This window comes from Antedon bifida, chromosome 7 (genome assembly GCF_963402885.1).
Source record: "Antedon bifida chromosome 7, ecAntBifi1.1, whole genome shotgun sequence".
NCBI classification, from domain to species: domain Eukaryota; kingdom Metazoa; phylum Echinodermata; class Crinoidea; order Comatulida; family Antedonidae; genus Antedon; species Antedon bifida.
This window is the reverse complement of record NC_136232.1, coordinates 12,447,611-12,475,289: the sequence shown is the minus strand read 5'-3', so window position 1 is coordinate 12,475,289 and position 27,679 is coordinate 12,447,611. Positions and strand designations below refer to the sequence as shown.

Genomic DNA, 27,679 nt, shown 5'->3' with positions numbered 1-27,679 from the left:
TTACTGTAAGTCCTCATTGTACTGAACTGACCATGTAAAAAAAAATAATAACAAATTTAGTTTGAGTAATCTAAAGGCAGTTGTCTATGTTGAGTTTTACTGTATTGAAAACTGAACATTATGTTGTAACAATTATGTTATAACTGATTTGTATTTTCAGTTTTTCTCATGAATGAGAACCTTTTTAAAACTTCACATAGAGAAATCAATACTGTAGTATTTTCCCACCTAGGACAAATAACAACCTTTCATTTTCATGACGTGCCACTATACTACGTAGCTGTCGAGTTGAAGCATGTTCTGTGCATGCTCAGAAACAATGAATGTTATGCTCAATAGCTGCATAGATACGTAATTTTTGTGAAAATGAAAGGTCGCTATGAAATCGTTTGTATTATGAAGGGATAAGTGTGTTTAGTTCTAGCATATTAAAAACATTTCAGTACAGTTATATTCACATAAGAATTGCATAGAATATTTTTTATTTTCTTTAAGAGAATTCCTGTTTAAAAAGAAATGATAAAAAGGTTCGTTACAGATTGCATGATATCACAAGAAGTGTCATTGCACAATGCATGGTGGGAAGGAATTGGAAGGGAGAAATATAAACATCTTGTTAAATACAATGCACACACCCCATTTCCTTCCCATCATGCATCACGCACACTATGCGATAAACTTTATTGCAGAAGATACTGTTGCAACAGTACCTAAAAAATTACCTCACAGAAGAATGTGTATGAGTGAAAAAAAAAACTTATTCATTTAAAGAAAAAAAATTCCCACCTTTATAACTGCCAGTTCCTACAGTATTGTTTGTATCATGCATATTTTTTTTTTCTAGTTAGGAGAGTTTAAGAAAAATAAGTTTTTGTTTTGTTTTTTTTTATTAACACAAAAATAGAGGTATAAAAGGACTACAAGTAACTACAAACTGCTTTTTCTGCCAATTTATGTAAATAATTAGAATTATTGATATTATGTGCAATATTATCGATGAAATGTTTACAATTATAGAAATTATGATATCTGGAAAGCCCAATTTACTTTTATTTATTTGAAACATGCAGTGTTTGTAAAAAAAGGTATTTATTTTATATTAATTATGGTTGTTCCACTAAAAAATTGCTGGCTATAACTACTGAAATAAAAAAAAATCAAATTCTCTTCCTATTGTATAGTAATAAATGGCGTAGCAGATTGAACTTTTTCAAAAAATATAAAGCTCTGACTACACTATGCCGCATGATGATGTCATAACCCTACCATATTTGGGCACTTTTTTCAAACTAGTATAGACAGAGCTTTATACTGCTTTCCCTTAAAAATAATTAGGTCAAAATGCCAAATTATTCTATAGCAGTTACTGCAGTATTTACATTGTTTTAGTGGATGTGATTTTAGTTTGTTTCAAAGTATGAGGCAGTCACTGTTTTGTGTATCCCAAAGCTTTCTAAATAATTACAAACAGGATAAAGAGTACATAAAGTGTAGTGAAATAATAGTATGTCGGTCAATAAGTTTCTGCGATAAATAACGGCATCACCTCCATTTATTTGTACTTTATTTAAAACACATCTGGCTTGTTACAATAGCATAAAGTCTGCCGCACCCATAGTGAACTCTGATTACCAATCCTTCTCGGTATTTATGCCGTTTATGTGCATTATGTCATTTGAGTAATTAATCATGCATAACAGGGTGTAACTAGCGCCATCACAGCAGAAAGATTAATCTTGACATCCCTATTCAACGTAATGTATGTGCCATCCTCATACTGATCATGTAGTTTTTTATTTTGTACCATTGTAAAATGAATGAATGTGTAAACACTTATTTATATCATCTTACATAATAAACTACAACAGTAAAAACATATACACAAAAGCAAAAAGCAGTGAAACACATTTCCTTTTAGTGAAATTCAAATATAAAGTTTATTTTAAAAATACGCTTTTTTTTTGCAAACTGAAATTATGTTAAACACTGTACATGTATATTACCTATAAAATGAGCAAAAAGTGACATTTTGTTTTCCGACTATGTAAAAAAAGAAATTAATAAATAACTAATTCATTAGTAGTGTATACTGTACTAGGCAATAGGCTTTGTTGATTTTTATTGAAAAATTTTGTTACACGTTTTAATCTCCCAGTTAGTTGTTTGCGGCAAAAGGTGCTGATTCGTTTGGAATGTGTTTTGAATGCCACCACATATTTAAGAAGAAAAAAAACATAACAGGGTTCGAGAATTTGATTTACCCAAAATTAAATGTATAGAAATTACATGCAGATTGACAGAACGAGTGGCCCACCATAGCAAATTCCTCCTATACAGTAAATGTTCTTATTCAATATAATTACGATAAATACTACAACATCTTTTACTTTGCTACTATACATTCAAAAGTAAACAATTCAAACAATTTTAATGATGATTTGATAGCCACCATAGAGCACACAACACATACTTATGATCGAAGTATTTCTCAAATGTTGAGTCAATCTTGTATACTTACTGTAAGTCCTCATTGTACTGAACTGACCATGTAAAAAAAAATAATAACAAATTTAGTTTGAGTAATCTAAAGGCAGTTGTCTATGTTGAGTTTTACTGTATTGAAAACTGAACATTATGTTGTAACAATTATGTTATAACTGATTTGTATTTTCAGTTTTTCTCATGAATGAGAACCTTTTTAAAACTTCACATAGAGAAATCAATACTGTAGTATTTTCCCACCTAGGACAAATAACAACCTTTCATTTTCATGACGTGCCACTATACTACGTAGCTGTCGAGTTGAAGCATGTTCTGTGCATGCTCAGAAACAATGAATGTTATGCTCAATAGCTGCATAGATACGTAATTTTTGTGAAAATGAAAGGTCGCTATGAAATCGTTTGTATTATGAAGGGATAAGTGTGTTTAGTTCTAGCATATTAAAAACATTTCAGTACAGTTATATTCACATAAGAATTGCATAGAATATTTTTTATTTTCTTTAAGAGAATTCCTGTTTAAAAAGAAATGATAAAAAGGTTCGTTACAGATTGCATGATATCACAAGAAGTGTCATTGCACAATGCATGGTGGGAAGGAATTGGAAGGGAGAAATATAAACATCTTGTTAAATACAATGCACACACCCCATTTCCTTCCCATCATGCATCACGCACACTATGCGATAAACTTTATTGCAGAAGATACTGTTGCAACAGTACCTAAAAAATTACCTCACAGAAGAATGTGTATGAGTGAAAAAAAAAACTTATTCATTTAAAGAAAAAAAATTCCCACCTTTATAACTGCCAGTTCCTACAGTATTGTTTGTATCATGCATATTTTTTTTTTCTAGTTAGGAGAGTTTAAGAAAAATAAGTTTTTGTTTTGTTTTTTTTTATTAACACAAAAATAGAGGTATAAAAGGACTACAAGTAACTACAAACTGCTTTTTCTGCCAATTTATGTAAATAATTAGAATTATTGATATTATGTGCAATATTATCGATGAAATGTTTACAATTATAGAAATTATGATATCTGGAAAGCCCAATTTACTTTTATTTATTTGAAACATGCAGTGTTTGTAAAAAAAGGTATTTATTTTATATTAATTATGGTTGTTCCACTAAAAAATTGCTGGCTATAACTACTGAAATAAAAAAAAATCAAATTCTCTTCCTATTGTATAGTAATAAATGGCATAGCAGATTGAACTTTTTCAAAAAATATAAAGCTCTGACTACACTATGCCGCATGATGATGTCATAACCCTACCATATTTGGGCACTTTTTTCAAACTAGTATAGACAGAGCTTTATACTGCTTTCCCTTAAAAATAATTAGGTCAAAATGCCAAATTATTCTATAGCAGTTACTGCAGTATTTACATTGTTTTAGTGGATGTGATTTTAGTTTGTTTCAAAGTATGAGGCAGTCACTGTTTTGTGTATCCCAAAGCTTTCTAAATAATTACAAACAGGATAAAGAGTACATAAAGTGTAGTGAAATAATAGTATGTCGGTCAATAAGTTTCTGCGATAAATAACGGCATCACCTCCATTTATTTGTACTTTATTTAAAACACATCTGGCTTGTTACAATAGCATAAAGTCTGCCGCACCCATAGTGAACTCTGATTACCAATCCTTCTCGGTATTTATGCCGTTTATGTGCATTATGTCATTTGAGTAATTAATCATGCATAACAGGGTGTAACTAGCGCCATCACAGCAGAAAGATTAATCTTGACATCCCTATTCAACGTAATGTATGTGCCATCCTCATACTGATCATGTAGTTTTTTATTTTGTACCATTGTAAAATGAATGAATGTGTAAACACTTATTTATATCATCTTACATAATAAACTACAACAGTAAAAACATATACACAAAAGCAAAAAGCAGTGAAACACATTTCCTTTTAGTGAAATTCAAATATAAAGTTTATTTTAAAAATACGCTTTTTTTTTGCAAACTGAAATTATGTTAAACACTGTACATGTATATTACCTATAAAATGAGCAAAAAGTGACATTTTGTTTTCCGACTATGTAAAAAAAGAAATTAATAAATAACTAATTCATTAGTAGTGTATACTGTACTAGGCAATAGGCTTTGTTGATTTTTATTGAAAAATTTTGTTACACGTTTTAATCTCCCAGTTAGTTGTTTGCGGCAAAAGGTGCTGATTCGTTTGGAATGTGTTTTGAATGCCACCACATATTTAAGAAGAAAAAAAACATAACAGGGTTCGAGAATTTGATTTACCCAAAATTAAATGTATAGAAATTACATGCAGATTGACAGAACGAGTGGCCCACCATAGCAAATTCCTCCTATACAGTAAATGTTCTTATTCAATATAATTACGATAAATACTACAACATCTTTTACTTTGCTACTATACATTCAAAAGTAAACAATTCAAACAATTTTAAAATAATGAAGTGGAATGTTTTTTTATTTTATTTCAAATGCAATAAAGTATTTAAACCAAAATAAGAAAAATGTTTATTGTATACTTATTGTTCTTTCAATCATTTAATATTAGTTTATTATAATTATACAATTCTCTATGTATTACTTTTGGACTTTTTTCAGTAAAACTGAATTACCATAATTCCTGTGTAAACAGTCCAGTAAATTTCCCTGGAATGTTACCGCCACAGAGTAAGTTTAAAGATGTATTGTCCCTTTGACAAATTCCAAAAAAAAAAAAAAAGATTTCGAAAAAAAGTGGGTCATTTTGAAGTATAATAGTTATTAACTTTCACCAAAAATTTGTCGAAAAAAAAATCAGCTAACTGTAATACAGACGGTTTTTTGTTCAAAAAATAACTTTGACTTCCAGTCAAAGTTTTCTATCAAAACATATCTCATAATGCAACGCGCTTGCTTGGCTACTCTGTATGCATAATCATAAAATTTCCTCGCGATCTGTGTGAAAACACCTTCTCAACCGTGACGAGTTGTAAACAATCCTAATTAGCATCATGCATAATGCATACTCGTGGTTTGAAAGCTTTGTTCATGTGTTCAAGAATGTCTATGTGCGGACATAAGTAAGATTTCTCTTTCTGAGGTTTTGACTTATACTAAACTAAGCCCAGTGCGATTGCAACTTTAGATTTAAAGAAAGTAATTATTCATATTCGACTCATGAGGATTTCAGATGGACCTTTTGGATGCGTCGCCTATCCAACAAAGGGTCAGCTATTTCCATGTGAAGACCGACTTGCTTGTTACACTGATCTAGCTGCTGGAAGTTAGAGTTAGCTTGGCATACCATGAAATGTGCTGTACTAGATACACTACTACTATACCAGCATGTGCAAGTAAGTTTACAATAAATATTCAATAATTTGAAAATTCCAATACCTACTGTAATTATTTTTTACCCTTTATTATCTTTTTCTTTATCATAATATTATTTTTTGACATACCCTGTCACAACATGTTTGTCTTATCATTCGTTTTTTTACAGTAGAAACAAACCCAGGACACACCTAATGTACACCTAAGTATTCCCTTATATACTTATAGGGGTTGACCATGGTGTCAAAACATCATGTATTTCCACCTTGGAGAGGATTCTATTGTATTTAACATACCGTACTGTAATTCACATGAAGGAGATGATGTACATAAGAAGTCATTTTTGACTATGTTGTTTTTTTTTAGAAAAAGGTTGTACTATACGTTAAACTATATTAACTGTATTATATTAGTCTACTGTGTTAACAATTCCTTGCAAAGAAACCTTTTGCTTTGAACAACACCAGCAGGCTGGTTGCAAGATTATACCAAGATCCCAACTGTTATATTTGCTTGTTCTTTGCAGAGCTTGTTTTCAATCTTGTCAAAATGGGCGTAGTGCTTTTATCAATAACTACATTGCAGATCAAAACCCAACATGTAATTCCGATGGAACCAGATTGTCCAGTAGGAAAGGCAAGAACATGAGCCAAAGGAAAAAGCCAGTTCTCGTTCAAGGTAACAATTGGTATTGTACGGTAACACCAAACTAACACCAGAAATCCAAATGCCTGCAAGAAAAGGAAGATATAATTTAGTTAAAATAGTGGTTTTCATAAAATAATACAAAAGTTACAGTATACCTTGGTAGTATATATTTTATATAACACACTTAAGTAAATTCTTGTCATTTGATTGGTGTACAATTGTGGGTCACATGATATAAAATAACTCAAGAGTGAGAGAGAGTAGTGTCGTTATGTACAATGTATGTTCATTTTTGTTACAGGAGTAGGAGTGAGCAACCACACACAGGACAAGAGGTCTGATGATGACTGATCATGTAGTGTGCTCCGTCTATAATTGTTCTACTCTCAAAAATTGGAGAGTGTTGCCCTTTCAATGGGTTAAAATAATAATGAATGTTTTATTCGTAAACAGGTACAAATAATTTTATTTGACGGAAGATGAAAATTAATTTTAATTTGATTTTTTTAATTAGAGATGCTACAACAAATCTTAACTTTACTTACATATAAACATTTACCAGCAATATTTAAAATCCAGCGCACTTTAAAGGAATCAAAGCGATGAGTATTTCCTGCAAGGATTAATTAAAATATTACAAAAAACAGTTAAAAACATCTTGGCATGGCATGTCATACCTGTGCCTGTGGTGGTACAAAGCGACATGAATGAAGAGCATAATGCAAAAAACTATTCTGCATTTTGATTGTTCCTATGACCAAAGTTGCGCATGTTCCGAGTTCTCAACTACAACTATTCTTGTTATTAATTAAAGTAGTCTTTAAAAAATGTCTGTAATTTTAGTAAATTGAAAATTGTTTTAGTTTTTTAAAAACATGATGTGACAGTGTTGTTGACACATTAAAATGAAAGGCCAACACGCTGTATGATCGGGGAAACCTGGAAGCAGGGCTTTCCATGGTGTTTGGTCATTGATTTGTAAAAATAATATTTTTCCTGGGGTGTCCCATTATTTATTTTGTGTAGTTAGTACAGTACTATTTCCATAATACTGTATTTATAGCCATTTTCGTACGTCCGAAATTTGGATGAATTTTGTAGTAATTTTTGGAAGTTCCATAGTAATTCTACATGTTGTGTTCTAATTAATCTTTTAATTAATTCAAAATAGACTTTCATTTCATTTATTAATTTGACAAACAAGCCATAATATAAAATATACAGAGATGAAAATGACTGCTAAAGATAGATAACTATTTAATTTTCGAGTCGGTAGTCCCATCATGATGATCTGGTTAAATCAGACTTTTATAAAATAATAATAAATAATATATTTATATATAAACAATATATTAATATTATTAATTATATGTATACAAGCAAATAAAACAAATATATGAAGTTAAAAACAAAAAAAGAACTTACTAGCTTCTTTTAATTCAGCAACAATTTTATTTATTTTTCGCTCTAATCTTGCATACTTTGGAAACTCATCTTTGACGTTTACTTCGTCTTTCTCCGATTGAAGTTGTAAAAGACTGGCCTGTAAATTTAACTCCCTTCTACTGACTTGAAAAATAATGTTTAAAACCTAAAAAAATACGATCCATTATTTGACATGCCTATATGAGTATGAATCTTAGTATTATTAGTGCCGTTAGTAGCCTACTAGAGGGCTAGCCTACACAATCCTCTCTTTTAGGATAGACTATACCTATCAATAGGCCTAACTAGGCCTAAAGGCTAGGCTAGTTTATAACTTATATATAAGTTTTTAGGCTAGCCAGCCTCCTTTCACCTTTCTTTTTTTTTTGATTTGTCATTCAATTTTCAACCCACCTTGTTTACAAAAAACGGTATACATATCTTGAACAGGTGTAGCATAAATATTATACTCCCTACTATAACAGCATTTCCACTCAAAGCCATAATTAAATGAAGAAGTTTAGCAGGCTAGGCCCTAACCTAAGCGTGAGTGTGTCCGGTTTGCTTTGTTTGTTTGGTTACGCTACACTGCACACTTTACTAGGCTATACTACACTCCAAGATGGGAAGCGGCAGAAGGCCTAGCCTAGCCAACAAGACATTACATTAATTTGATTGGTAATGTATTAACAATTTAATGATCTATTTTAAGAAATAAAATTATTACATTTTTTTAAATTAAATTTTATTTTTATAGTCTACATGAAATGAGATTGTAATGTTTTTAAATAAACTTGTGTTTATAAAATATAAGGTCATAGGTTAAGTAACGAAGAAAAACTTTCGCCGTGCACGTTTTTGTTGTTTATAGGTTGCATCTGGTCGTGCTTTCTAACTACAGCAAATGTTTAATGATAATTGCAAAGGTGTTTCAAAGTTTGTCTAGGTATTTAAATATAACGTATCCGATTCCATCTCTGCTGCAGAGAGAAATAGGCCGATTACCACATTTTCTAGTAAAATTCTCACCCGGTCCCAGGTCCGCTTTTTTCTTTGTTACAAAACCCTGTGACATTTCTGTACAGAAAGTAAGGATGCCACCTAAAAAACGCAAGGTAAGAAAGAGGAGGTTGCCACATATACCGGATAGGCCTAGAGGTTTTCAGAGAATGTTATATTTATAATCGGCTTTCATTAATTTATTGGAAAAAAATCAGACTTTTGAGCTTATAAAAGCATGTCGAACTATAGAGGGTGCTATAACATGTTGAAAAACCATAGAGGGCGCTTTAAAAAATAATAGGTTTTCAGGTGTGCCAATGCAGTAGCAACTCATTATCTCGCTTATTGTTTATTGAACAAAAAAAAGAAGAATCAAAAACCCTGCGGACCAATTTGTATGTTTTCTATTCTCAAATTGCATTTTGTTTACAGGGGACAGCGTATGATAATGTTGAGAGATTTCCAATTATCAGGAGAGTTGGGAGTTTTATTGTCGACACGGCCAACAGAACTTTCCATTTGTCTTTTTTAAAATGTTTTATTGGCACGGTCAACAGTGCGTCTTGCCAGATTGCTCCTTAATTATGTCTTATCTAAAGACACACGAGAGAGATGCTTATTTATTCTCATATTATTAATTATATTTTTTGCATATATAAATAATTTTTTTTTTTCATTTTTATTATCAGGCTGCTGATGAGGGTGAAAAAAGTGATGATTCAAAACAGAAAAAAGCAAGTAGGCCTTGTAACTTTATAAGAACTTATGTATGGCAGATCTATAAAACAGAGAGGAGTCTCAACAATGATATAAAATTGAGGAATGCTGCAAGTCTTTGAAATTGTGAAAACTGTTGAATTGTATGCCCTAATAAATATAAAATTTCAAAACTGTCTTTGTTTTTAGGTTGTAGATACAGAGAATGGTTCAAATGATTCTAAACAAACCAAGGCTAGTAAATTATGTTTTTTACTGATATAATAATGTATATTGGTTTTGTAAAAAATCAGTCAAATGAGCACAGCCAAATGAACACAGTAAAATGAGCAGTCAAAACACAACAGTCAAATTAGCACAGTCAGTAAAACGAATGCTGCAGTCAAATGAGCGAAGTAATTTAAATAAGCATAACAGTCTATTTGAGTACTGCAGTAAAATGAGCGCAGCAATTCAAATGAGCGCAGCAATTCAAATGAGCGCAGCAATTCAAATGAGCACAGTCAAATGAGTAAATCACAATTTGAGCAGTCAGTAAAACCTGAATGCCTACATTTTAGTTATTGAAGTACATAGGAATGCACAATGCATTGCAACTTCAAAAATGTTGTCCAAAATAAAATAAAGCAAAAAATCAAGGAAAAAAGTAATAAATAACTCCACATTACCACATTAGTAACTGATTAAATGATTTGATTGAGTAAATTAAATTTTTAGACTGAAGGAACAGAATCAAATCCAATACCAGAAGATGCCAATACCTTGGAGCTAAGCACAGAAAAGAAATCAGAGAGTGGAGAGTAAGTAATATCAGATTTTATTATGAAAAACATTTTACATTGATGCTGGTCAAAAGGATACATTTTTGTGACCTCATATATTCTGGAATTTTGAAAAAGAATATACATAATAATATTATAAGATTGCATACATATTTACCAAAGTGCTCAAGGCAAAATTAAAGAAAAAACTAGATTCCTACACCTAAAAAAAACTAGACAAAAACCACATAACTGCATTCGGTTAACCAGCAATTGCACAGACCGTCCTAAGACAAGGATCAATAAAAATGACCTACTGTATCACCCCAGAAACGTACAGGTCTGGGTTCAACAAGTTCAAGCTGATAGCCATCAGATCTAAGCCTTCGAGAAGGCACGTACCACATGAACAACTCTCGAAAGTATGCTGGACCCTCACCTTGAATGTCTATTGATCAGGAGAATTTTGAAAAATAATCCTATGGCTGACATGGAGCCAATGTCATTGGTTGTGTTTGCCTCTATCCAAGCAAAATGTGACACCACATTTTCTCTTTTGGTACTAATTTCTCCTCTTTACACACATAAAATACACTGAATATCTCAAAAACTTTGGCTGGTCAAATGAAATAAAGTTTGATTTACCCAGTGAGTTTTATATTAATGAATGACTGTACTGTACCCTAAAGAATTATTTATTGTAGACCGTTGATGACTTTCTCTACCTATTTTTCAGCAGTTGAAAATTTTTTTTTAAATGCAAGACTCCATTATGATTCTATATTTTTCTGTATTTTTAGAACATGGAACTTAAAAATCTCCTCATGGAATGTGAATGGTTTAAGAGCATGGGTCAAGGTATAGTTTCTATAATTGTTTTGCTTTTTGATTTTTTTACAAATATATTTGCCAACAGGACATGAAGTTGGTCTACATGCTGTTTGAAGGCATTGAACTGTACAATCTCTCAAAACTAAGTTAGCCAGAAGAATCTTGAATTCACAAACAAAAACAATTTCTAAATGCTTTTTGTTGTCAAGTGTTTCCGGTTTGATGTTTAATTACTATAAAAAAGTAGGACTTTAACTTTATATTCACCGAAAAATTTGAAAATCAGTTCAGCTATAGTATATTTATACTAAGTGACCTCTTCAGTCAAAGACTGGTCTCTCAGTTATTTGTTTACTTGTTTACTTACTTGTTTCCGGAGCTCAGCGGTGCTGGGTCCGGAGTCCAGGCTAGGCTATGCCTATAAGCCCCTCTTGATAATTACATCAACTCTTGAATATGGTGCAAATTTAAGAGGGTGGTTGGACCATGCCCGTTCAAGACCGGATTTAAATTGATTGGTTGATCTTGAAGCTACTACATACATACATCTTGATCTTGAAGCTACTACATACAGTTATGATCAGTGGCTGTGACTCGTTAGTGACAGTGGCTGAATGTGTACTAGTACACCGGTGTAACCTCCTACTCATCTCGAAAGATGTACTAGGTTTATTAAAGTGCACATGAGCTATATGTGTACACTAAACCTGCAGTTTATTGTCCTTATCCGAGATTCTACCACCAGAACCATGGGGCAAGTGATCTCAAACTCATGTTATGGCTGCATAATTTTGGTTCCACTGTCTTAACCACTCGCCCACTCACTCGTCGTTATAAACTGTAGACATTCAAATAAATATTCCTCTCCAATGAATAATATTATCTATTCATTCAGTTCTTCTACCATTGCCTTCCTTTTGCACATATTTCTCTCTGTTGTTACCTTCACCAACCTTTTCCAATGATAATGCTTCCTCAATGTTGGTGTGTTTACTACTTCCAGCATACTGTTCTACAAACAATAGAAATTATGTACCTAGAGTTCCATTTAAAACTGTTTACACATTCTAAGCTCTGTCTACACTATCAAACTAGTTTGACAAAAAAGTGTGATGTCCCCAAATATGGTAGTAATATGCCCAATATGGTAGTGATATGCCCAAATATGGTAGTGATATGAAATAATAATAGGCAGAAAATCACATTTTTGTCACATAAAGATTGATAGTGTAGACCGAGCTTAACAAATAAATGTTCTATTGTTTTATTTACACAGAAAGATGGTTTTAATTATTTAAAACTTGATGACCCAGATATTCTTTGCTTTCAAGAGACCAAGTGCAATGAAAAATCACTTCCAAAAGAGTGTCATATTGATGGTTACCATAGTTACTGGCATGAAGCTGAGCAGGCTGGGTATGCTGGCACTGGTATTATGTCAAAGGTCAAACCATTGAATGTAACATATGGAATAGGTAAACTTAAAGAATAATCTGTTTTGATTTTAATCATCGGATTGCTGAGTTCCACTTGCCGATATTTATCTGTATTGTTTATAATATGATTTTTTTAAAATGTTTCTGTTAAAAGATTGACTTTCATGCTTTCAACAATTTGAAATATCTATTTTAAATGACACGCATACTTTATCCAAAGTTTATTTTATTTATTTATTGAAATAGGCCTCTTCCATCTTGTATCTAATATCAAAAGCTTGGCCGTTCAAAAGCTAGGACTTGGATTTTTTATAATATTCAATCATGCACAACAATCTCAAAATCAGCTTATGTGTGTTATAATGCTGTATTTTGTCACAACATTGCCTGTTGTTGTCGCATAGCACATTCGTGATTCAGTTATTTTTTAGTACTTTGTATTTATAGGTTGTGATAAACATGATAAAGAAGGACGTGTTATAACTGCAGAATACGAGAAGTTTTATCTTGTCACTGCATGTAAGTACTTTATTATTATTATTTAAAATAAATTTAGTCTAATTTTGTATGCAAAAATAATAGCTACATATGCGTATAATTGGTAAGCTCTGCAAATCGTTTTCATTTAGCTTTTTGCTTATTTTATTTTGTATTTCCATTGAGAATCCAACCACTGATACCCACAGCATTGCCATTTTTTCAGTAATTTGCCTTTGGTAGATATATTTGAATTGATTTGATGTGTACAGATGTATTTAAACAAAGTTTACAAATTGAACTTGTGTTTTTATAGCCTAGACATCCACTGTCCAATTGTGTTTAGAAATCCTGGATATGCCCCTGAACCAATTTGTTAGGACGCACAGTTATAACATTTACTTGTATAGTTAAAGTTGTCATGATTGTCAACATTGATTGAAAAAGGTTGAAAGGACCTTTTCTACATGACAAGTAGAAGTGTTTCTAGACTAAACTAAAGAAACAGAGTGACATTAAACATATTAAACACCTTAGAATTCAAACAAGCTTGAGATATTTACAAATTAGAATTCAAGTTTTCAGAAAGATTATCCCTTGATCATAATTGCATCAAGAAATGTTTGTTAAGGAGAAGGAATCGTTCATATGTGATATATATTGACACTTTACAGTTTTCTTTAACACTTTTTTATATTGTTTATGAGCCATTCTTCTTAATGTCCTACTTACAGTAGAAATTGTATTTGTTTGAAAATGAGTCTGCTACTGTAACGTTTATGCATTACTTTGTGTTATTACTGAACTTTGCTTTTGCGCAAATTATTGTAAATGTGGGTGTGGGCTTGCGGAACAGTAGCTGTATTTACCATTGATACGTAGAGAAACACTTAAAATTAAGAAAAATCTCCTATCTAAGTGAATACAATTTAAGGGAAATACCTAAATATTTATTGAGTTAAGTGAAATACTTAATATTTAAAGGAAATATCTCACTTAAGTGTGATTGGTGAATACTACAGATAATTTATTTCTTTGAAAATATTAATAAATCTGAGAGCAAAGTAATTTACATTCAAATTCACTGCAAAACATATTTTTTGTATGTTTTTATAGTATGTTTAAATACTTGTAATATTTAAAAATACTAAATTAGTTAAATATATTTTAAACAATTATTTAAATAATATTTTTTTAAATATATGTTACATCATTTAATACTACTAGTTCAAGTTGTCCAAACTTCACAGATGTTTAAATAGCCCCCTCTATTTTCTATTTTGGATTAAATCAGATTGGAAATTTAGTATTATATGACAGTAAAAATGCATTAGAATTGAGACCTTGATCATAATTGCATATCAAGATTTGTTAAGACTGACAATCTGTCGGATGTTGCTTTTAATCTTTATTTTATTGTCACTCTGCAATCAACTTTAACACTCCTAAGCAATCTTCAGTTTATGAGCCAGGCTGTTGAAATGTCCTAGTCTTACTTATAAGTATTTGTGAATAGAGTTGATCATACAGTATATATAAATACATATACCTGGCGACTCTGACGCATAATCCAAGAGTCTCACGCATGTTGGCCGATTTCTTAGGTCTCACGCATTCATACATGGCTATTTCTCGCGCATCTATAAAATGTTCAGAAAAAACATATATTTTAAAATAAACTGGCCAATTGTGAAGAAAAAAATAACATACCTGAATTAATTAATTTAAGGTTAGCCTACTGTAGGCTTTTTTTATGTATTTTTATGGTCGATCTAGCATAGGAACGACTATCTTTTCAGTGGGAAATTAAACCGTTTAGATCGCACTTTTTGCTTTTTTCAAGTTATTAAAACATGCTCTAGGCCTATACATTTTTTGCCTCATTGACCACTGAAAAGCAGGTATTAAAGGGGGATTCTGGGTTTAAAATTGCTTTTAAATATCGTTTATTTATTAAATAAAAAATATTATAACAATATAGACATGTCAGAATGAAGAAGTAATAACGAGAAATTAAAAAAATTAAATTTCATATACATTTTAGGGTAAATTCATGGAAAGTCTGTTTTTCAGCAGCTTAGGGAAACTCATTAATATTCATGAGATATTCACAAAATCACGTCATCAGTGGATTCCAAACTCGCGACGTCATGTACGTTGTGTTTGTCAACTAATTTACATCTCTCTCCCCTGTCAAACGACGACCACCCGATCATTGTGAAATACATTTTTTGTAGATTTTCTAAGCTAGGCCTAAAGTGTAATAATAACAGTAATAGCATATATTTATTTGAGATTTAATGAAATACAAAATTTAGTACAGATTATATATAGATTGTATACAGTTATACTATTTTTATACCTCGAATAGTTCAGATCGTATTATCGGCTTCAAGTACTAGGCTAGGCCTAGCCTAAATCATTTTTTGTCATGGGTGAGAGCCATTCTGACTAGGGATTCCATGCCACGATGTCGATGGCTACCCTACGTTTTAAAACATTGGGGCCCATCATGGGCCTAGCTAGCCTACTACTAAACGATTGGCCCATAAATAACAAAACTCAGTGGATCCAAACCCATCCTATCAACCAAACTCCTAAACAATCTAAACCTAAAACGTTCTACAAAATCGGCTGTAAATATTGAGGCAAAACAAGGTCCGATCGCCGTCCGCACGTATGGTGTCCCGATCGTCTATAAGTAGGCCTAAAATAGGCCTAGTTTACTCTCCAAAAAAGCGGATACTGCATCAAGCAAGTAGACCAGGTAGTAGGAGGAGACCTGGCCGATCCGGCCCAGTTAAAAATTGAGCTAGCTAGTGTAGTAGACCCTATGCGAATTGATACTACCAGGCCATTTACTATAGGCTACACTTGTTAAAATTAGCAATACTTATGTTTACAAATATTCCAACTCTCTCTCATTCGAGCTATGTTATCTATACCATTCCGGTAGGTCGAGTCGACCTTCAATCAAATACTGTACATCGTTCATGTTGCGATTATAGACGGGGTATACTCGACCCGACCAGTTTGGTATTGTATACTGTATCTGCTTATCACGTGACGATGCCAAGCATGGGCAGAGAGAGCACGTGTATCGTCGTCTCGCTCTCCTCGCTCAGCAGGAATGTATACGTTACGCTTCATTGATTTTGAAGGCTTTCCCTAAGTCAGTGCGAAAATCGGCAAACGTAAAGTGCAAACATATCTAAGTTTTCACTGTTTTGATAAATTTTCTTAGAAAATTGACTTCATAAATGGGAAGACCGACTAAAATTACATCAGATAAGTATAATTTTATAAAAGTAATTGATATGGTTAATGATAACGAGTCGTCGGAAGATTGACCATTTCACGAATTTCCTATTCTGTAACACAGTGTCATATCGCCGTAGCTGCACTTGTAATCTGGCCTCATTTCACAGCCTTCGTTCTGCTTCACTGGGCGCTTATATAAATTGAAACTTTTACCGTTCAAGAGACAAGCAAATATATTTTACATTTTTTACTATTCATTTTAAACCCGGAACCCCCCTTTAAGTAGGAAATAATATTTTGTTTTTGTTTAAATGCACAGTTCATATTATTTATTTATGTTCAACAATAAAACAGGATACCTAAATCTGGAAAAAGAAGTTAAATAGCAAAAAATTATATTTTCAATGAAAACAGATTTAAAAAAAATCAAATGATTGTTTTGCCACATACATTATTTCACTGTATGTAATATATTTAATATTCCATTATTATTATGAAATATTTAATACAGAGGCGTCATTTTGAAAAGTGAGAATGAATTTATTTTTAGTATCATTAATATGTTGTAGAGCCCTCTATTTGTTAGAAAAAATATAAAGGAAACATACCTGTATCTCTTAATAGTGAAGGTAGCGGTTTACCTGATCTCGTTTTACTATTATCAAAAAGATTAATCAATCTTTAAACATTTATGAATAATAATGACTATAAACTGCACTTAAAATCAGGCCTTGATTATAAAAGCACTCTAAAAATTGGCTAAGTAGAGAGATTCTTTTTAATCTTTATGTATTGTCACTTTAGAATCAACTTTAACACTGTATAATCTAGTTTATGAGTGTGACTGTTGAAATTTTGCTAACGCTATCTCATTTATTACATTTACCGGAAATAAGAATGTATTTGGCATTTAGGAGATGTTGGAAAAAAAAGTGATTTTGGAAAAAATTGCTTCATAGCTTATTGTTGAATCTTTTTTCATATTTTTTGATACAAATTAGCAGTTTGTGTATGTGTCAGACATCATCGTCAGGGAACTCTCTCTTTTGACAATTAAAATGTTGAACTATAAACTAGTTTTTGATCCATTTTTACAGAATATTCATAATTTTATGTTTAGAAATCACCATCATCTTCCTACTGTATACTGTGCAAAATATTTTTGAGTATAGTCGCACATGGCACTTAGATGTGTTATTATAAATTGTGTATGTGTTACTTGATTGACAGCTGTAGTATCTTGAACATTTGACCTCCAGATCGCATTGCATTTTGGGTAACGCAAACCACTAATTTAAACTGTTTTGGAAGCACAAATTTAGCATAAATATGGTCGATCTAAAAATGATGAAATTTTAAATACACAGGTTATTCGGCGCTATGCAGCAGAAACAAGCCCCTAGTTAGTAACTGTACACCTTGTAAATCTTTATAGTGCAGTGATTTCACCCAATTCATGTCAATGACTTGACGTTGACTTATTTCTCATACAGCTATGCTATTATTAAACAAACCTTCTCAATCCAGTTCCCTTTTAAGCTTACAATTTATTCTAGGAGTGTGCTTGCTCTAGGCTTTGAATGTGTTTATTTACAGTTGAAGGGGACAATTTTAATTTATTATTGCAGAATAATTGTCTTATATCATAAAATTGATCAGAATTTATTTCCAACCCAATAAATTACCATGTTTTGTAGAATTTTTGCTTTTTTTTTCTGGCTAAATATGTTTATTCCTTGAAAAACACTTTTTTTTCACGTTAAATATTTTGATAAATAGAATTGTAAATTGTAATCCCTAAATTTACTGTGCATAAAAACCTAAGGCTACAATTTGCCTACTATTTTCTCGTTCATACAAATAGTTTCCTACATCCTTACAAATCAACATATCTAAAATTATACTGTAGTTCAATAAACTCCAGAATGACTGTTTAATACTACCAGTGAATTTAGGATTTAAGATTTAAAGTTACAGAACTCATAAATATAGCCTATATGTTCAATCTGTCATCGTTACTCAATTTACTAAACCCATTGCATTAATGGTCTTCCAACAAAATTATCTTTGAACTATTTTCTAAGAATTTTATTTATTGTTTACTACTTACCATGTTTTTTTTTATTTGTACTGTATTTTACCCTATTAGTATCGTATTGCCTGTATTTACTCATCATATTTGATCATGTTTTATGCACGACAGAGCCAGAGTGATTGATAAAATAAAATAATTGAATTGAATTTTTTTTCTACAATTTATTGTAATTTTGATTTTACAATTTCTAAAAAAATTATGATGTATCGATATATTGTACACGGTACCATTGGCAGTATTGACACATAGTAAACAAATCAGCAATCAAAATTTATTTACTCACAAACACAAATTTATATTTATAATAAATGATGATTTTTAATATCTGTACAATAAAAATGTTTACTTTGGTAGTCTTCCAAAAATAACAATAAAAATAACTTTTGTATCTTTTATTTAGTGAGCTATTTCACTTTAAATTCTTCACTTTAATATTTTGCGTTGTCAATAAAGTGTAAGTTTTTTCCTTAAGTAGTATTTCCCTATAGGAAAAATTTAAAAGTTAAAGTATGTTTTCCATTTGTAAAAGATAAAAACAATTCTTACTGTATTTCACATTTTTAATTTTTGATCACCTAAAGATGACCCCACATCTATCTTATGCTAGCTTAACAAATACATCACATTTTCTCATGTTTTCCTTGCTGAACAAACCTATAGCTCTTCTGGGACTCTTGCTTTCTCATTACAATATCAGTTTTCTTTTTCTTTTGTTAGGTTATAAATGTGCAATTACATACAGTCAATTTCTATTCAGTAAACTTTACTTTTATTCAATTTTCAGATGTTCCAAATGCCGGAAAGAAGCTAGTAAGGTATAGTAAACCATTATTTACTTTATCTGTTTTTTAGTCATATTTTAGTAAATAGTCAAGATCACAATTTTTAAAACTGCAGACAAAGACAAGGATTCTCAACATATTACCAAAGTTAGGCGTTTTGATCCTGGTTGTGTTCTTGTTATTTATCCAGTTAAGTTTGAGGACAATAATAAATATACCTTTACCTTTTTCTTAAATCCGGGATAACATTCAAAAGTTAAATTTCAACAATCTACTCCTAAACCAAATATGTATTGTATGCACAATGTAAAAAAAGAGAACTAGTATATAGACAAGGCCATATACATGGCTGCAGTCGCGTGCGCAAATTTGAGTTAGTGTTTACCGACCGACAGGCCGACCGACATAGTCAGCTGTAGAAGTTGCAAAGAGGTTGAACTTTAGTTATGTACTAAAAATGTAAATAACAAGTACAGCTAACTATAAATTATTGTTATGATAGTAGGACCTCATAAATGTATTCTTATATAATATGTATACTTATAATAATAATTAAATACTGAATTATATTTCATCAAGAAAAACATCACCACATCATGTTTTGTAAAGTCGTTTAACAGACTCGTCCTGTTTCCAGCCACGAATACATTGCTGAAACAGATTTATTTCAAATACGTGATAACTACCATACTAATTTATATCTACTCTATTATTAATTTTAATCATTTGTCCATTTCTTGATCTCCTATTCTCGGCATGTAAGCAATTTTCTTTGCGTGCATTACAATAACAAGTGCTCATCACTAGTAATATTTTATAAAATAGCCGGCCTTCAATTCCTGACCTTGAGTTTTCAATTCTATCTTTTGTCAAAGCTTCTGCAATTTCCTTGCTTCCCCTAGTAACAAAGTAGATGTAGTAAATGTAATTGGATTTTTTTGTGTAGAATTTAATAATGCTGTCATTTATAAGATGTAATTTAAACAACCTAAAGAGATGCTTATTGTGGCTAATTGACTCAAGCTGTTAGCAATAATGTCAATTAATCATGGCAATGAAAGAACACAAGTTTCTGAAAGCCAATTCACTAAACAATTACAAAAGATGCAGCTGGGGTGAACAGCTACAAATATACAACACAGTACAAGTATAATTAACACACATTTTTAGCACGGCAACAAAAAGTGTGTTGTATAAGAGATTACGTTGTAAAGAGAATTTATTTTAATAAAAAAATCCTAAAATATTGTGGATTCCAGATTGATCTTAGCTTTGTATTGTGTTTTGTCACATAGGAAATAGTGTATTATACAAATAATGAATGTTTTATATTTGTGCGATGAACAAGTATGTGTAATTTCATTCGGTGAAAGATGAATATACAAATGTTCATCTTCTAATGAAATTATTTGTTCCATTGCACTAATATAAACATTTTTTATTTGTTTTTAACACAGCAACTACTTTTAACAATTGGCTAGGCCTGAACCATTCAAAAAGGCAGCTCTCCAATTTTGGACGTAGAACAATTTTTTCCCCCAAATATCCTTTCTTTTTTTTTTATCGCATCAAATATGTTTATAGTATGTATGCCTAAATCTAGAACGTCATCTAGCCTTGATTAAAATGGATCTATAAGTTGGCAGGAATTTACATTTACACAAGATCCTTACACAAAAAGTCATAACAAGAATGTTTATATGGCATTTTTATTGTTTATTCAAGAGTCTAAGTTACATCCAATGTTAAATCAAATGGAAGAATATATTACTTTAACCACATACTATGTTTAGACTTAATGTTCAACTCACTGTTCATCAAATTAAAGAACATGATCAAATGTAAACAAAATGAAACATAGTAATGTCAAAGAATTCTTGTTATTGCATTTTTCATTGAAGAAAATAAACTATTATAAACAATTTTGTATTTGTTTTATTCAACTTCAAGAGAAGCCCACACAAGGTAAATGTTAGCTTTGAGGCACCTCAGGGGAAAACATTACAATCTTTCATAAAACATAAACGAAGGGAGTAGATATCAAGGTTCAATCAAATCTACCAGAATTTACCAAAAATAGCTGTATGGTAATTAATAATAAATAAACATTGATGTGTTTTTGAGAATATTAGAAACAGAAGTAAACAATTTTACTTGAAAGATATTCTAACCAATTGTGTTACATGGCCATCAATCAAAACAAGAAAATTGAATTTAAAATAAAGATTCTGGACTCTCTAGCCATGCAGATGCATTATTTTTTGTGTGACTACTGTGCACTACTAGTTGATTTGGTAAGTCGTATGTTTTGGGTTTTTTTCTGATTTGGAAGTGTGCAGTATATTTATAAAGCAACTATTATTCATTGTAGGATACAAAAGTTTATATGTAATAATGTATTTTTATATTATTATCAAAACGCAGCAACTTTATGCTATTTGCTATAGTGTTGTTTGTTTTGTTCGTTTGATAGATAGATATAGATAGATAGATAGATAGATAGATATAACTTTTAATGTCCTTCTTGTAACAAATGAAATTTATCTTCCGTTGGCAAAATACAAAACTGAGTACAACGAACGAAGTACGTATAAAATACACTAACATAATCATATATATAAAAATATACACAGCTTAAAAGTTAGTTATTATTATTGCCCCTGGCCTGATCATTTATTGATTATTATTAATATTTACAAATTGTTTAATGCATAATAATTAATATATTACTGTACAGTACAATTATAAATAGAAAACTGATATAGACACGCATCCTGATTATATTTTAAATTACAGTAAAATCAGAAAATAACAATAGATTCAGGATGACAACTAATCCTTACATTTGAATTAGTTTCCATTCTTGCTGCATACAGTACCGTTCATGGAGGATGAAACGCAGTTAGGAGGAAGAATAAAGTAAATAAACTGTATTCACTACTGTGTTATTTATTTTGCAGCATGTTTTGGGGGTTGTTAGTTGTTTGATGTTCTATCAATAAAACCAATGTCTGTGGACAGCCTTCAGAGACAGTATTTAATTAGACGTTCTATGCAATCGTACAGATGCTGTTTTAATTTGACATCCAAACTTGCATCAAATACTTTTAGTTTATCTACACCAGCAATTATACTATACACTGACATTCAAACGGTGCACTTGTATTGGGTAATCCTTTAGATTAGTTAAAGACAGTTCGGTACAATATATACAGTTCAGTAACAAATCCCTGAGGCTGACATTTCGGAATTATACTCAACAAATCCAGCCAATCACAGGCAACCATCTAATATCCCACTCAACGTTGTTTGTACTGTATGAGGTTTTTTGCTTAAACAAATCTTTTAAACCTGGCGAGTTTAGATGCGTACCATTTAAAGCAGTTACATTACCAACCACATCAACAATCAAGATTGAAGATAATTTTGAATTACCATGCCTTTTAGGAAATTTGATCAGCATAAATTTATAGTTTATTTTCGCTACAGTGTTTATACAAAATCTGAACACATGATTAATTTGTTGAATTGAAAGCATAACACCACGTTATGAATGCATGCCAATTGTCCTCAATTTAATCTGGACTGTCCCATATTTCAATGACACACCCCAAAATTGGGACATCCAGATTTTTAAAATATAAAAAATATTTATAAATAGATAATATTCTACTATAAAATTAGACAATGTTTGGAATTTTATGCAAATCAGTATCATTTCTTCTTGATCACCACCAGACGTATCCTTTACACTACCTGTACCTCAGCAGCAAATTAACGCTTGACTAACGCTCAAACTTTCAGTGAATACAGTACATGTACAGTGAACTATTTACCAATACCATTTGTGTTTTGCGCTTGAATATTCTCTTGCAATAGTTAAGCCTTTCATTTCAGCTGTTTCACAGCTTTGTTTGGGTGTGGCACTGAATATTGTTCCTATGTTTGATAATCAAATGTTGGCAGTATATAATGAGTTCTCAATCCCTGGTTGTTGCTTCATACTGTATGCATCATGCAGGAAAGCAAATATGATGCTTTATAAAGTGCAAGAGGTCAAACTGTCCTTGCCGACACTTCCAACAGGTCAAAAGCGACCATAAAAGTTTTTTAGATTTCCCCAAGTAGACTTTTTTGTGGAATTAAATTCTCATTAAACGTTACATTTTCAAAGTTATGCAACAAACTTCTCGTTTACATGCAGAATGTGTATGTAATAGGGTGTATTCCCTATAATATTATCAAGTGTTTCTGTTATTGATCACAAAATATTGACCTTTGTCACTGTCAAGGTTAGATGTTCATTTTTATATGAAACTGTCATAAAACATAGTAAAATTTACTATCAAGATATCCCTGCCTGATGCATCAGATTTTGAATGCATTGAGTTATTCAAAAGTATGAAAATCATAGCCTTCTACACTTTGGAAGTGCATGGATTATCGCCAAATGTGACATGTATCCGCAGTTGTGCTAAGCATCACCTGATGTGCTATAATAATGCACATAATAATAGTATAAGAAGAAAATACTGTTTTAGTTTACAATAACATTTTGTTGTACAGTACAAATGCAACATTTCAGAAAGAATGATTTTAATTTTGTTATTACTAAAAAAATATATATATAAAAAGATTAATTGAAAATTTGAAGGAAAATAAATATCGTAAGAAAGAATAGCAAAAAACAGTTAAACATCCATCTCAACTTTCTAAATGTATAAAATTGACAATTCTTCATTCTTAGTCAAACAATGAAAAGATGCAATTTTTTAGCCTAACAACTAAAAACAAATTCGCAGTAATAGTGCAAAAAAAAAACCGACAATCTCAATATTTTTTGTTTGTAGTTTTAGCCACATATATACATTTGTATACATTGGTCTACATTTCCTTGTTTCTGAAAATGACAACTAAAAAAAATTGCATAGAAATAGTGGAATAAAAAAACTGAATTGACAATCTCAATATTGTTTTTGTTTGTAGTTTTTAGCCACAACGTTTTTATACATTGATCTACATTTCTTTGTTTCTGGGAATGACTCAGCTTTATGCAGTGCTGGATCTTTTCTGGCCGTGTAAAAGGGGTATTACAACATTTATTCAAACCAGTATATCGCAAGCTTACAAAAATAAAACTGTATATAATTGATTTGTATGAATTTAATTTGATAAATAAATATAGAAGTTGGTGATATTTGTTTAAATGAGAAAGTTAACAGCTGATAACACATTATTGAAATGAAGTTCAACAAATGCAAACATGGCAAATACTATGGATTATTAGATAATGCTTGACCGATTTCCCGCCGAGCTCTAATATCAAGATCAAAGCTTTCACCGAAATTAGGTCACGATTATAGAAGAGTCAAGATTTATATATTGACTATTGTCATAACAATCATACAAAAATAATTATTTTCATTGAACTGAATACAAATGAAAAGATGCTTTAAAAGAATAACTAATACTAGCTGGCTCTCCTGCATAGATATTTTTTTTATATTTATGCAATCAATGATAGTAAAATTCAGTGTGAATTTTTATGCATTTATGTTTAGTGATGTAGTGAAATTAACATTATTTTTCAGCATGTAGGGAATTGTTAGTGTTTGTTTGCTTAATTTTGATACTCAAGTATCTATTTGTTGTGCTTATAAAGATAGTGGAACGATGCAAATACTTTTTTCTCCCAATTGTGATAGCTCTCTAATATAGTCAACGTTGTTTCATCTCTAGTTTTAAGACAATAACATTTTCGTTTTTCGATTGCAATATTTCAATTCAATTTTGTCTTTCCTTGATTTAGTGTAGCAGTTATACTGTAAACCATTTCAATTATTGGTATGCACCATTTCTTGAAAGTGATCAAATAGATAAAAATGTTGAATACTCTTTGTTCCAATTCTTTATTTGGGGTTACCCTTGTTTTATTAAGTATAAATTCCTGTAATGGCATGAGTGTTTTTTTTTTCTTAGGCTAGAATATCGAGGAGAGTGGGACAAAGATTTTCACAGTTATCTTGAAGATCTGGACAAGAAGAAGCCAGTGATTCTGTGTGGGGATCTCAATGTAGCACATCAAGAAATAGGTATGTACTTATTTTGTTTTATTTAGGCACATGGGGCCAAGGATTACCAATAGTAAATAATCACAGATAAGTGGTAATCCCCCTGAACAGGGACTACTGTATTTTATGAACCAGTTCATCAGGTAACCAGCTATTTTTGTAAAATAACCACCAGAACCACAAGTCGGCCTCGATCCCATGCCAATATTATTGGCTCTTTAGGTACTTTAAACGGTGCCTCTGCCTTAATTGCTCTGCCATTTCACTCATGGTTTACAAATATACATTCATAGTCTCTACCAAGAAGGCATGCCAGTTAGAATGTCTGTACAAAGATCTGGCTTTTATTTTTTTCCTAACATCATTTTTTTTCTTTTTTAGTTAAAAGGAGTTAAGTGTACTTTTACTATCAATTCTGTAATCATACACCTTATATATTGTAATTATCTTGCTATGAAATTAAAGCTTTACCATTAAAGAGCCTATTATAACATTAACATGATTTTGAAGCAATTAAAAACAATGTTTTTTTTACAATAACCCTTACACATATTGACTTTTGTTTTCAAGTTTATTGTTAATGTTAGGAATTGTTTCTACTACAAAATATTAAAAAACATTTTTATGAGGACAAGTATATTCCTTTCATTTGAATCATATCAAAATTATTTCATTGCTTCCGTACATTGAACCGTTCAGAAGAGAACAGTAATAAGTGATCGTGGTAAACCAACAACAAAAATCCTTAATGTGTTTGAAAAAATGTTTTTACACATTGGTATACAGTACTGTAGGCAATCTCAAGAAATCAAAAATGTTTTATAACTCCCTTTCCTTATTTTTTAACAATCTTCGGTTACGATGTAGTCGCACTGGGACACGGATTGCATACCAATCCCAGACTCTTTGATTCATATTCAGATTTTTAGTCGCGTGCAACACGACTCTACACCTCACTATGATGGTCGGTAAACACTAACTCAAAATTTGAGCATGCGACTGCAGCCATGTATATGGCCTTGTTCAATACAGCATGACAACCTAAGCCTCATATGAGACTTGGTTTTAGTATTCATGGGTTTCCCATCCTGTGATTGGCGAGTCATGTAAAAATAAAAGCGAGATCTTTTGGATGGTGTGAAAATAAAAAATATAAAGTTGTCATCAGTTTTGATATTTAATAAAATGTGCTTTTTGTCGGTTTATGCACTTATGAACTTTTCACTTTCAAACGTTGCTTATTGTTAAGTCGTAGGTAAACAGCTCTAAGAGTGAATGACTTTGGAATGTTCAGGTAAACAGTGATATGAACAAGTGACTTCAGATTGCCGCTTACTTAAAAGGGTTCGTAGGTACAACAACCTGTTGGGAATAGTTGACTGCCCTCTAGAGATTGTCTCTTCTTTTTAATTAGATATTTACGTAATCACTTCAACATATGTATCGATTTATTATATTCAAAACAAATGACAGGTGTATCACAGGTTTTCAAAAATGTTATCATTCTATTGAGGACATTTTTTCATTTTTTTTACATAGAAAAGGGAGGAAGAAGAAAAAAGGTTAATCTTTTAAATCATAGCTAATATTAAAAGGTTCCACTACAAAAAAAGTATTAAAAAAATGGAAAATTTGCACTTTCAATTAATTTTCATTTTTGTTTAATGCTCAAAAATAATTTTTGTTTTGTCTTGCCTTTCCTTCGATCGGGTGTAATTGCCATAATAAACTCTCTGAAATCAAATTTTAAAATAATAATATATTCTGACGCAAAATTTCTATCAGTTGATTTCTGACATCAAAATGTTTGAATGTTCTTAGATCAACATTTTTATCTGTTCTGACATCAAATGATGATGAAATGAAGTGATCTGACATAATTTGTTTTCAAGACATCAAATGTTTAAACACTCTGATCTGAAATCAAATGTTTGACATTTCTGGCATGAGACAACATTTTTATCTGTTCTGATATCAAAGGTTTATAATGCTCTGACATCTTTTTATTTTGTCTCTTTTAAATTGTTTTTAATTGTTCTGAAAAATTGTTTAAATGATCTGACACCAAATGTTTAAACACTATGACCTCAATGTTTACACTCTGACATCAAATGTGTAAGACACTGTGACATGAAATGTTTAGACACTCTGACATCAAATGTTTGCACACTCTAACATCAAATGTTTTAACTGCTCTGACATCAAAAGTTTACACAGTCTGACATCAAATGTTGTAACACTCTGACAAATGTTTAAACACTGACATCAAATGTTTAAGACACTCTAACATCAACTGTTTTAACACTCTGACATCAAATGTTTGCACACACTCAAACATCAAATGCTTAAAC

At 31.1% G+C, this 27,679-nt stretch overlaps 2 protein-coding genes across 2 annotated transcripts in view; one reads left to right on the top strand and one right to left on the bottom strand.

Annotated features, from left to right (window-relative positions):
- Positions 1 to 5,889: 5,889 nt before the first annotated feature.
- Positions 5,890 to 8,505, bottom strand: LOC144847804 (guided entry of tail-anchored proteins factor 1-like). Its single transcript, XM_078704328.1, has 4 exons — positions 8,310 to 8,505; positions 7,896 to 8,061; positions 7,016 to 7,083; positions 5,890 to 6,553 (listed from the first exon to the last, which is right to left on the bottom strand). The coding sequence occupies exons 1-4, from the start codon at positions 8,397 to 8,399 to the stop codon at positions 6,326 to 6,328; spliced, it is 552 nt and encodes a 183-aa protein (XP_078560454.1). The 5' UTR covers positions 8,400 to 8,505; the 3' UTR covers positions 5,890 to 6,325.
- A 228-nt stretch (positions 8,506 to 8,733) lies between these two features.
- Positions 8,734 to 27,679, top strand: part of LOC144847802 (exodeoxyribonuclease-like) — a 31,722-nt gene continuing 12,776 nt past the window's right edge. The window contains exons 1-9 of the mRNA XM_078704326.1: positions 8,734 to 9,010; positions 9,587 to 9,631; positions 9,804 to 9,848; positions 10,332 to 10,414; positions 11,176 to 11,233; positions 12,483 to 12,681; positions 13,090 to 13,161; positions 19,260 to 19,290; positions 25,237 to 25,349. Coding sequence (XP_078560452.1) covers positions 8,807 to 9,010; positions 9,587 to 9,631; positions 9,804 to 9,848; positions 10,332 to 10,414; positions 11,176 to 11,233; positions 12,483 to 12,681; positions 13,090 to 13,161; positions 19,260 to 19,290; positions 25,237 to 25,349 — 850 coding nt within the window. The 5' untranslated portion in view covers positions 8,734 to 8,806. The remainder of the gene's footprint in view (positions 9,011 to 9,586; positions 9,632 to 9,803; positions 9,849 to 10,331; positions 10,415 to 11,175; positions 11,234 to 12,482; positions 12,682 to 13,089; positions 13,162 to 19,259; positions 19,291 to 25,236; positions 25,350 to 27,679) is intronic.